The 12,362-nt window shown below is 38.1% G+C and overlaps 1 protein-coding gene across 3 annotated transcripts; it reads left to right on the top strand.

Annotated features, from left to right (window-relative positions):
* LOC135583207 (uncharacterized) lies at window positions 1-11,769 on the top strand. 3 transcript variants are annotated; one of them, XR_010488799.1, is made up of 11 exons: window positions 1-218; window positions 439-582; window positions 658-840; window positions 1,001-1,100; window positions 1,194-1,224; window positions 2,411-2,453; window positions 2,980-3,132; window positions 5,491-7,687; window positions 8,256-9,636; window positions 11,129-11,285; window positions 11,470-11,535. XR_010488799.1 is itself a non-coding variant. In XM_065118016.1 (11 exons), the coding sequence occupies exons 2-11, from the start codon at window positions 524-526 to the stop codon at window positions 11,526-11,528; spliced, it is 4,290 nt and encodes a 1,429-aa protein (XP_064974088.1). In that variant the 5' UTR covers window positions 1-218; window positions 439-523; the 3' UTR covers window positions 11,529-11,769. The 3 variants fall into 3 exon arrangements, 2 of the variants coding, with proteins under 2 accessions (XP_064974088.1, XP_064974180.1); XM_065118016.1 differs by having other exon boundaries at window positions 11,202-11,285; window positions 11,470-11,769; XM_065118108.1 differs by lacking the exons at window positions 1-218; window positions 439-582; window positions 658-840; window positions 2,411-2,453 and having other exon boundaries at window positions 999-1,100; window positions 11,202-11,285; window positions 11,470-11,769.
* The last annotated feature ends 593 nt before the right edge of the window (window positions 11,770-12,362 follow it).

Raw genomic sequence — 12,362 nt, 5'->3', positions numbered from 1 at the left:
TGTTTGTAACGATAGCAGCTGAGAAGCTGTCCAAAAAGCGCCACCTTCACGCACACACTTTCTCTCGTCTCTTCTCTCGTAAGAAAAGGGGGAGATGGATTGAGAGGAGTAAAGCCAACGCCAAAATCCAACTCCTCCACCAGCCTCGGCACTTGGCAAGGATTCGATTTCTGTCCTCCGCGTCCGCTATAAGACCTCACCGCCCACGCGACGTCGAGGTGCGTTCTTGACGCGATCGGCCCTGTCCCGTCGCCTTTTGATGCTTCCCGCATTGTGGAATTCCGTGGGCGAATCAGCGTATGGTTTTGGTTCCGTGGCGGATCGTCCGGTGGATGTTTTGATGCGGTTGATTTGTGTCGCGCTTTGATGTTGATGTGGTCTACAAGTTGTGATTTCCTTGGGATTAGAGGGTTAGCGAACTTGTTTGTGGTCTTGCAGGGTTTGTGGGGCTGGGGATTTTGGATTGAGGGGGAGGGGGGCCTCACATTGAGCTGACAAAGGAGATGATTTGCTGGGTCGAATAATGGACTCCAATTCTCCGCTGGATCACGCCGTGTTCCAGCTGTCTCCCAGCCGGTCACGGTGAGAATGCTCCGTCGAGATGGACTTTTTGATACCGTGTTATGGTAATGCCTTGAATAGAATCACTTTTTGTAGGTGTGATCTGTTCATCTCGGGAAACGGGAAGACCGAGAAGCTTGCATCTGGTTTGTTGAATTCATTCATCACTCATTTGAAGGTTGCTGAACAGCAGGCTGCACAGGGAGGCAAGTCAATAAAACTTGAGGTCCAGAGATTAACGAATGGCGACTCATGGTTCAACAAAGGAACCCTCGAAAGGTAGAGTCGAATAGGGATAATGCTGTAATTTTTATTCGTCAAATACAAAGTCTCTGCGCCAGTTTTTTTTATGATTAATGACGAGTCCTGCTCTCCCGAGATATTAGTTGGTCGGAAAAGAATTTTTGTTCAATTTTCTTAAGAATAAGCATTGCTGCAGGTTTGTTCGGTTTGTCAGTACACCTGAGGTGCTGGAATCAGCCAATGCATATGATGCAGAGATGTCACAGTTGGAAGGAGCCAGGAGAATATATTCACAGGTAACGTGTTTGACAGTAGACGAACATATTTAATTTCAATTTGAATCAACTTCCCCTTGGCATTGTCTGAATACATAATACTTTCGGATCCAGGGTGCAGGAGATCCGCTTGCTGGGACACTCGGTATGTTTTTTTTTTTTTTCTTCTTGTTATTCTAAATACTGACTTTGTTTCTTGAGTGGATTATGTATACTGTAGAGTTTTCCTGTTTGTGTTGTCTCATTACAAGTTCTAGCATTTAATGGAAGCCTTTAGATCAGAGTTCTTGGTTTTCCTTTGTGAGATGAAAAATTACTCACTAAATTTTCTGTGCTCTGGATATGTACAGCATATGTTGGATGTGTGTTATTTATGCTTAATTGTTCTACCAGTGTCCAAGTGTATTCTTCAAACAGAGATGATTTTCTCACTGTGAGCAACTTCTATACTATCCCATTAACCTTTAAAACCATTATATGGTTTTTATGTGTCTTTCTTCTTTGTTTTCCTTAATATGCAAGAGGCAACCTTTTTAATCATCTACATGAAAATGAGCCTTGAAAAAAAATTATTTGAACATAATGCTTTGATGGTCCTTTACTACTTTGCATTTGTTTTGGAAAGTCATGTTTTTGGAATTTTATCTACATATATAAACTAAGATGCTAATCAGAATCTCAGAGTACTCAAAATATCAAATATTGCAATGAATGAAAATAGTATATTGTGGATATTCTATAAAGTATGCTGATATTTGATCACCAACAGCCATCACAATACTACGATTACAACTTTATGAGCAATAACATGGAATTTCAGAGTGGAAAATGTACATGATGTGAATGAGAGCATGTAGTGATTTTCTTTCTGAAAACTAACATGTTTTTATCATGTTTAATCTTTTCGTATCTACCATTACTTTGCTTCCACTTGGTACAATGGTACCATAATAAGGTTGCTCCTATGCGACCTGGGAGACCAGGGTTTGAGTCACGGAAATAATCTCTTTAAATATTTAAAGGTAAGGCTACGTATGTTGACCCTTTCATACTATTTTGCTTCCACTCTTTTTTCTAGAGTGATGTGTATTATATGGTATCTTCCATAATAATAAATATCTACAACATAACCCTCTTGTTATGCATACTCCTCTGAATTCCTATGTCTGATATATTTCTTGTGTCTGTAAGATTTCAAGCACCATTTCAGTCTTTGTATTTTTCTGTTTGGAAATTACTCATGTTTGGTTTATCTTTTTTTTTCTTTTGATGTGTAACTTCCATAAACTGCATCTCGTCTTAACAAGAATTATCTTTGGAATTTCCCTCAGGTGAAGTTGACACATCTACTATGGCAACTGTAGATACAACAAAGTGAGCTCCTCATCTAATTGCTTACACTGAACAGACAATGAATTTGTCAAATTTTTTGAAGTGAATCAATTAATATCAACACTGAGCAAAGCAAATTAAGGATTGTCAATTACTAGAATGGTTTCTGGTAATATCTTAGTTATTAATTTGAATCTTTTTTTTGACTACACTGTTATAGGATGTCAATTTTTGTAAAATCATAAAAATTATGGATTAATGATTGTTTGACTGATTCTTAGTACTGATTCATTTTTTCTTAATCCTGCAACTTGATTTCTTTTAATTCCCACTGAATGTTATCATGAATTTAACTTCTGAAATGGGAACATGTCCCAGACTCCTCGTTGGTGAAAAATTAAAATGAATCAGCCAACGAGTCCTTTTATGTTTTGCAACTTCCAATATCCATTAGCTAAAAGCTTCAAGTCTGACAATCAACTGAAGTTGGCAGAAAAAATGACTAACACAAAGTTTACTTCCTGTTTCTTTGGTTATCAATATTGAACTATTTTTTAATCCTCCACAGGATGGAGCTTCTAAGAACCATTGATCTCCGGCTTACTACTCTTGAGCAAGATCTGGCCACTGCTTGTGCCCGTGCAATTTCTGCTGGATTTTCTATTGAAAATGTCTCCGAGCTTCTTCTCTTTGCTGAATACTTTGATGCAGATCATCTTAAGTAAGTTTTGCAACTTTAAACTCTATATATCATGTTTTTCAGATAATTGGAAATAAAATCCTAGCTTTTAACTGATTTGGCAGTTACCGAGTCAAGCAAATCATACATAATAATATGTTAATGCATAGATTGAATAGCTAGGATTGAGTTAACCTGATACATTCACGGCATTTCTACATGATCACAAATAAGAACAGCATGTGTCATACAAAATAAGGATGATTTGAGTCAACCATAAATACAGTACATTATATCAACTAGCAACAGAAAGTAACAATTGGCATATGCACATAGTTAATAACATAATATACAAGAGCAGAGCAAGGGAGAAAATCAGACTAATTGGAGGTCGTGACACAGCTCTGTGCAGCCCTATCATGCCTTGCCTGCTCAGGGTGCTGCACCGTGTTATGATGTGACGGCTCCGATTAGTCTGATTTCCTCCCTTGCCCTGCTCTTGTATAATATGATGGGTTATATGATCTCAATCATCCTTATTCTGTATGACACATGCTGTTCTTGTTTATGATCATGTAGACATGCCATGACTGTATCAGGTTGACTCAGTCTTAGTTAGTAAATCTATGCAGTAACATAAAATCCTAGCTTTTAACAGAGTTCAAACAAAAATCAGTCTTAGTTACTCAATCTATGCATTATCATATTATTACCCTTGCTTGCTGCCAGTTAGCTTTTATAAACCTGACTGGTTTGGGTCTCCCTTCTAATGTATGAGTGCAACTTTTGTTTGCAATTATTCCTAACATCTGAAAGTTTTGTCTTGTTTTTTTGTCACAATCAGTGGAAACAGATTGTATGTATGTTGGAGCACTGTGCTTGTGACACCGAAATTTATCAAGCTCATTGGTGATTTTACCATTGGGATTTAGAGCAAATGTGCTGGGTGGTTGTCCTTTTTTGTCGTATACACACCTTGACCGACAAAAACTTTAGTTTGGACTTTGGATACTCATGATGATCGGCATACTGAGGTTGCATATTGTAGTCCTCACTAGTAATTATCAGATTAATTTTATCAGGAATGATGACAGAAGCATGGACATGCAGGAAGGATCATCTCAAAGAAAATACAGTAAGAATTATTAAAATAATAATACAACAAAGCTTGTAGATAGTTGGTGAAGGAGCGACTAATTTTATTAATGAATGCAACATCTTAATAGGTTCTTTCTGTTAACATTAAAAATGCATGCAAATTAACAGTCCACGTTATTCGCCACTTTGGCTTGTCATAGAGTAAAAAAAAGACTCCATTGTTGAGGGCTATGCAGGTCAGCCCACCTTGCATACACTGGCTTTACTTTGGTACCATCTAACTTGTTAAGTTGGTTGGTAGAGGCAAGTTAGGACATGGTGTGGATCAATCTTAGTGGCTGGGGCATCTATTTTTTAAGTATCTAACAGTTGTGGAGGGATGTCATCATGATTCCTCCATATGGCTTGTGATCAGTCCATGGATCTGGAAACCGTGATGCAGTGTTTCTGAAAGGTTTGGTGTTGATGTTATCCCTATATGTTGAATATCACGTCTTAATCATCCTGTTTCCCAACCCATGGTTTGTTGTGGTATGATGGGTTGTCCTGAATTACATTTGTATGATGTGTCAACTAGAATAGTAGGCATTGAATTTGATTGATTTACCACCAATGTAAACAAACATCATTGAAAAAAGACACAATAATGGTGAGTCATCATTGAATAAACAATCTAGTTATGTTAGGAATAAATTTTATATATAAAGGTGAGTGACCATTTTAATATATAATTTGGTTAAGTTAGGAGTAAATCTTATCCATTTTCAAAATTTACAAGGTGTTTCTGCAAAGTTTGGTGTTGATGCTATCCCCAGAAAATGAGTCTAATTCTTGTCTTAAACATTCCTTTTCCTGACCGACAGTTTATTGTTTTATGATCAGATTGTCCTGAATTACAGTTAGATGATGTGTCAACCAGAATGTTAGTCATTGAATTTACTGCTCATATGAACAAATATCATTTGAGAAAAAAAACATAATAGTGGTTAGTCATCATTGAATAAATAATCTAGCTATGTTATGAGTAAGTTTTTTATATAGTAGTGATTGATTATTAAACATATAATCAAGTTACATTAGGTGTAAATATTTTCTATCTTCAAATTTCATGAGGGCCTCTTTTATTTGTTGAGGTTCGTGATGTTGGATTAGTAGGTTCTCAGTTGAATTTCCTGTTCTTGTTTGTAATTGTTCATCTATTTCCTCTTTCTCCTGTATCTTTTAATGTCTGTTTAAACTTTAAACTTTAAACTGACAATGATGATAATTTATATTATGAAACTTGCATGACATTGGCAACAGCGAAGCATGCAAAAAGTTCATCTTGCTTTCTCAAAGACATCCTGAGCTTATTGGCAAGCAGCAGCAGTCAAAGGCTATGGAAAGCTCGGCCAATGGAAATATTAGATCCTCGTCAAGCTTAAACACAGACATGTCAATAGATGAGCCAGAATTGGCGCACGGTGGTGGTGGCAAACCACCAGATGGTGATGGTCTTCAGCTTCACAATCCCAACATTAGCAAACCATCACATTTTAACACAACACCGTTATCAGGCACATCTCAGCAGGCCAAGCTCATCAAACAGCGTTTGGAAGGAGCAATGCTGGAGCAGCCTGTTCCTCCTGCTTCATCAGCCAATGTGCCAGCTCAATCGGGTGGAGCGAGTTTCAGACGGCTTAGTGTGCAGGACCGCATCAACCTCTTTGAAGGCAAGCAGAAAGAACAATCTGCAAGTTCTAGAAATATCAGCACAGCTGGTGTTATTAATAAGGTACTTGCCAGTAAAGGGGAGCAGCAGAGGCTCCCTTCTGATGTTTCAGAGAAATCAGTATTGAGGAGGTGGAGTGGTGCCAGTGACATGAGCATTGATCCTTGCTGCAGCAGCAGTAAAAGCTTTAATGACCAGAAAGAAAGTGGGAGTGATGTTGGAACTCCGACATCTGCCAATTTACAGCTTCAGTCTATGAGTAAAACTGAAGAAGCTGAGGTTTCTGGTTTTGAGGATACTGCAACATCACAATGCTGGTTGGATCTCGAAAAAAGCACAACAGACACTTCCCCTTATTCTTTGCTTTTGTCACAGTCCCAGTTTAAAGCTTCTCCCAGCACTGGAGATTGTACTGATGATGAAGGTATCAAGTTCTCTTTGAACAAGGGCAAACAATTCTTGGAGAGGGGGCAGGACGCATGTTACTTGAGTGCATCTATGAGCAGGATGAAGTATTGTGGATCGGGTGATCAAGATGCTTCTATGGTCCACCAAAAAGGCTTTTTAGGGAGCAATGCTGGCTTGAAAGATTATGCAGTGTGTCACATCCAACTAAAAGCAGAGGATCAAGTGCAAATAGGAGACCAAAAAACTTTGTTGTATATATCACAACCTGTGTTACCTGTGACTAAGCAGGTTAGATCGAGAGATCAAGAAAGCCTGCAGACCGAAACTAGAGAGGTTCCTTCTCGCGCAAGTAGTGCTGGAATTAAGGATCAACCAAAGGTAGTTAACCAATTCTGGACATTTGAAAAAAGAGTAAATCCTTTAGTGAAACCAAAAGGGCCATCAGATTCTCCGGTTCAGTTTGGAAATTCATCAGTTCTGTCTTCAGAAAATAACTTACTGGCTTATCAATCTGAGGGGAAAACTTCTCCTTCAAGAGTAGACGAAGAAGGGGGTGGAAATGCTGCTGCTTCTCATGCAACTTTTGGATCTTCTCTAGTTAAAACAAAGGAAGATACCGATCACCAGGGAATAAATTGGCATCAAGCAGCTAATCCTGAGAGATGCCTTGATGAAATAGCTGATACTAAAATAAATTGCATGCCTGCAGTTCCTCTAAGGAAGGCTAAGGAAATGCTGGAGATGGTTGAACCACCTTCTGCACACTTGGCGGGGCAACTTCAGGTGGCAAGACCACCAAAAGGAAATCAAGAGTTAAATGACGAATTACGGATGAAGGCGAATGAGTTAGAAAAGCATTTTGCTGAACACAAGCTCAGAACACTCAGCGAGCAAACAGCTTCCTCTCGAAGAAATAGACCTGTGAAAGTCCAAGACAAACATGTTCCCATGGCTGTGGAGAAAACACTTGCGGTGGCACTTCCTGGTCAACTGCCTGAGACGAACCCTCTGAGGGAGACTTCTAACAGTGAGATAGACTCTGATGCCAATTTCTTGTTGAAGATGGTAAGCAATGAGGAAAATGATAGTAGTATAAACCAAGCGCTTGGTACACTAAGCCCATCAGATGATTCCAGAGGAAAGTTCTATTATAAGTACATGCAAAAACGGAATGCGAAGCTACAGGAAGAGTGGGGAATAAAAGGGGCTCAGAAGGAAGCAAAAATGAAGGCAATGCATGACAGCCTTGATTGTAGTCAGGCTGAGATGAATTCCATATATTCAGTATCTGCTGATAGACAGTATTCAAGATATAGACATCGCCAAGTGGAAAAGCTGAGATATTTTAGCAACAATCCAGCTTTAAGAAGCGAAAACCAGGTAGATTTTCCTAGTAGCCATCCTTTAGTTTCATGTATATGCGTTAATTTCATTTAGAGTTATCATACTATAGCTGCATACTAATTTCCAGATATTTTGTGAGATCTTTAGATCTAAATGGATAGGGTCTAACATTGCAACTTCAGAATACTCAGTGAACTTGAAGAACTGAAACTGTTCATTTGTCCTACTTGTGTTAGTGCTGTTAGATATGTAGATCTACGCCAAAATATTTACTGTGGCAAACGAATGGCATCATAGCTTGTCTGATTCTTCTAATACTAAAATTATTTAGCTTCTCATTTCTATGATTGACGTCAATCAAATATGTGGTTTTTCTTAAATCATTATTATCTGGTTTTTCTTAAATCATTATTATCTGTTGGGTAGCTGGCGATTCTGTAACATTTTTATAATATGTGTACTCCCTTTATTCTTAGCAAGAATTTATATAGCTCTTTTGTATTTGCTTATTACTTGTGGTGGTTTGCTGTCTGTGGTCTTTCCCTTAAACATATATATACAGGTGATGGTTTTTGACTAAACAAGGATACCTTTCTGGTAGCAGGCAATCAAGTCTGTTCAGGAAGAGGAAGATCTGGAGGAAGTTCGCGAACAAGTTGATAATGGCCAAGATATATCATTCAATGATCTCTTTGGTGATAATGCTTCTGAAATTACTAACCTCATGGAGCTTTTATCTATGAAAACTTTGTCTTCATCCACGCCTTGGACTGAAGTGAAGCCTTCTGTAAAATCTATCAAATCAGTTCCCATAAAGTGCAGGACGCAAACTGAAAATCCTCTTGCTGAATCACTTCCCAACTTCTCTGACTTCATAAAGGAAAATGCAAAGCCATTCACTGATAATAACAGAGTAAGCACTCGAGAGAAAAGAAAAATATTTTCTCGAAGCAAGAGCATCATTGAAGCGGCTAACCTTGTTAAGGAAGAGAAGCCACAAAGGTCTCATTCCATGAGAAAAAGGACAGCTAGACCCAGTGAATTGAAGGACCTTTCTTCTCTCAATTCTGATACCGCTGATCTCACACCCTTAGGGGTTTCCAAGGGCCCAACAAATGCCAATTTTATTGATAAAGTCCAGAGGAGAAGGGAGGCTAAATCTTTAATCAGGAAAGAGAAAGTTACAGGTCTTGGTTTAGGAGCTAATATACATAAACCTAAAACCTGTAAAGTTTCAAAGGTAAAAAAGAATGGACTGGTTTTTGAGGGTATAGTTCATAGAGAGGACTCATCCGGCCTGGTTAAAGATGTACTGGAGACAGAGATATCATTTGCCGAAGGAGATGCTAAGGCTGTAGATTTTCTCATCTTAGATTGTGAAAAGCCAAGAAACAATCAAGGATACAATAGCTCTGATATTTTTGGATCAGAAAACGATGATCAAAGGTCTCTATCTCAAGCAGATTATGATAAAGTTCCTGATTCTCCTATCTTTAGTACTTCTACAAGGAATGAACAAGAGTCACCTGGAGAAAGTCCTCATTCATGGGACCTACACCTCCACCAGTCATTTTCTGGTGTACATGAGGCATCAGAAATTCATGCCTCTATAGATTCACCTGTAGGCAGTCCAGCATCATGGAATTTACACCCACTGAATCAGACAATGGAGACAGATGCTTCTCGAATGAGAAAAAAATGGGGAACTGCTCAGATGCCTATGATTGTTGCCAATGCATCCCAACAATCATGCATGGATGTCACAGAAGGTTTCAAACGAATACTGAAATTTGGGAGGAAAAGTAAGGGAGTGGAGAGTCAAGTCACCAATTGGGTGTCTGCTTTGACAGCTTCTGAAGGTGGTGATGAAACAATAGATGGTCATGACTTGGCAGCACAACCAGAAAATGACCTGTGGAAGCCAAAAATGGGACATGCACTCCCCCATGATAGGTTCACTGATGGTGAGATCTTTCCTGAACAAGGTAGCTTTCTTGTCCTGTATGATAAATGAAATTCTGTTTATGTTTGTAAAATTATGATTCCTTGGATCACAATATTTTACTGGAGTCCAACGTATGCTAAACCAAGGATTCCTGATAACCTTGTGCCACTCCATGTCAGATAGTAACTAGTATGTACTGTCCCAACATGGAGACAGGGCTCACTTACACAGAGACAAGCCTAGTGCATAAGGTTCCTGCCAACACAGAATCTAGGGAGGATTAATGTATGCAGCCTTACCTCTATAACAAGAGAGGATGTTTCCATGGTTCAAACTCTGATCACAGGACTGCAAAGAAGCAATTCATTGTGACGTCAAGGCTAGAACTTGCTATTGACCTTTACCTATTATTTTCTTTTACTGATCAAAATTTGTTGGTTCCTTTACTAGTCTCACTTTATATAAAATTAGGGTCAGTTTCTATTGGGTAAATATGTTGATTCCTCTTATTAGTCTCTCCCTTAAGATAAAGGAGGGTTTGGCTGACAAAATCTAACATTCACCTCTTTATTCCATGGAACTACTATAAGGCTTGACCCATGAATGTGACCCTTTCCTTTGGCTAGTATCAGATGATATCATAGAATTGAAGAACCTCGATGCTGCAGACAAAAGCAGGTTTTTCTACATTTCTTATATTTTTCTTTCTACCTTTTCCTTTTCTTTTTTTGGTTGGTTCATTATAATCTATATGACAATGGGACTGTGCCATCCCTCTGGCAAATAGGGTTTGGGCCACCAGTTGGCCACCCTGTCTAGATTATCACTCTGCTTGTTTGTAGAATTAGTTATCAGATGCCTATGTGATACTTGATTTTTTTAGTCAAACCCTATTCAAATAATCATTATTAGATATTGGCTTGACTATGTGATGCATGATTTTTGTAGACAAAGTTATCAGTTGCCTATGTGATGCTTGATTTTTGTAGTCAAAGCCTATTCAAATAATCATTGTTAGATGTTGGCTTGTAGCTTTTACTTATTTTTATCATGCTTGAGTTCTATAAAAAGACTTTCTTGTCTAGATTATCACTCTGCTTGTTTGTAGACGAAGTTATCAGTTCCATAAATAGTTTTTTCCTTTTTCTTTGAATTGTGAGTCATAGATTTTAGGAGAAAAACGTGAGGCTCAAACATGGGAGTAACTGGTGGATATCTGACATAATCTGAGGATGCGGTAGCTGTTAAACCCATAGCAATTAATTATCTTATGTTCTTTGAGCTGTTAGAGGATGTAAATATCAATAAGATTTGCTTGATATGCTATTCCATATAACTCCATCTAGGAAAAAGGTATGCTATTCCAATTCATTGCTTTCTTATGTGGTTGATGACAATCAGAAACTATCTTCTCATGTCTTTGATTTGTGTAATAAATACCCTGATGGCATCTTGACTTGTTTCTTCTGATTGGTAACTGCATATGCTTGTGGCCTCCGAACTAACCTATAAAAATGTTCATCGCAAACCAGATAGTACTTGGGATTCAGAATCTTTCTCTTAGTTATGTTAAGCATGATAGCTGAAGCGATTAGTTCTGTGCAGCCCTATCATTACGCAGCTCCATTCCAAACCCTCCAGCAAACTTCAAATTGAGAAAGGACCATCTATCTGGAAGCTCCCTGAAAGGTAACAACAGTGTCCTGTTTAGATACTCAAGTAAACATGATTAAGTCTGGAAAAATGTACACAGCATACTCACATCTGGCTTCTCAGACCATGCTGAATGATAAAACCACTATTCTCTGTCTTTACTGAGAGCTTGCCGAAATGTTAAATTGACTTCTTTGATCTGTTGTTCAAATATTTGCAGCACCACGCTCTTTCTTCTCTCTATCTTCATTCCGGAGCAAGGAATCCAAGCCAAGGTGATACTAAATAACTTGAAGCTGGAGAGGTGTATTGCTACAATTTTCCAATAGATGCAATATGGCGGCTTTAGTGTGTTATATAATATCCTTTTGTCTTTTCGTTCTTTATTTGTGGATTCTCATCCACCTTGTCATCTGTCAGTTGCTGTAGATTTTGATGTCTATAATATGTTAAGCTAATTTGCCAATTGGCAATGCAATGTTGTTTTATCCCAAGTGCAGTATTTTCTCCACTTGTAACATGTCTTTGTATATCAAAATTCATCAGAACAAGAACAGGCAAGAATATGATTTTCTGCAATCGATTTATACAAATGAGGAGGAAAGACCTGTTTATTCCCTGCTACTATTTATATTTACTCAGGAAACAGTCCTTTGTATTCTTATGTATGTTTTTCTGCATATATCAGGATCTTTTATTGTAACTATTTCATGAAGCACTGCATACACTGATGGAAAAATAATGTGCTATTATTAACTTAGTGAACTCATATCTTCCCAAAACAGAATGTTATTAACACTTGTTCAGAAAAAAAATATCATCAACAATTAATTAAGACTACAAAATGCTCCTGAGCAAGAAGCTGTTTCTGTTTCTTTATGGGTGGTCAGTGATCAGAATCCTTTTCTTTAGCATTTCATAACCTCTCAAACATCCAGAAACAAAGTTACATATGGTTGAGGTTAACAACAAGCATGGATTCTTGCAGATACAGTGCAGATTGTCAATAACAGGTCAAGATAAATTACCACATCAAAGACCCCTATCTTTTGTATAATTCTTCCGTTGGTGCTGAACAAATCAGGTTAGCTACTGATTTTGTTTATGGTCAGA

This window comes from Musa acuminata, chromosome BXJ1-1, assembly GCF_036884655.1.
Source record: "Musa acuminata AAA Group cultivar baxijiao chromosome BXJ1-1, Cavendish_Baxijiao_AAA, whole genome shotgun sequence".
Lineage (NCBI taxonomy): Eukaryota > Viridiplantae > Streptophyta > Magnoliopsida > Zingiberales > Musaceae > Musa > Musa acuminata.
This window is presented reverse-complemented; position numbering and strand designations above follow the sequence as displayed.

What these genes read in the sequence shown, in the direction of transcription:
- LOC135583207 (XM_065118016.1), top strand. Translation starts at nt 524, where the DNA reads ATGGACTCCAATTCTCCGCTGGATCACGCCGTGTTCCAGCTGTCTCCC. An exon ending in CTGTCTCCCAGCCGGTCACG is followed by an intron (nt 583 to 657) that starts GTGAGAATGCTC and finishes CACTTTTTGTAG; the next exon opens with GTGTGATCTGTTCATCTCGG. An exon ending in GCAACTGTAGATACAACAAA is followed by an intron (nt 2,454 to 2,979) that starts GTGAGCTCCTCA and finishes AATCCTCCACAG; the next exon opens with GATGGAGCTTCTAAGAACCA.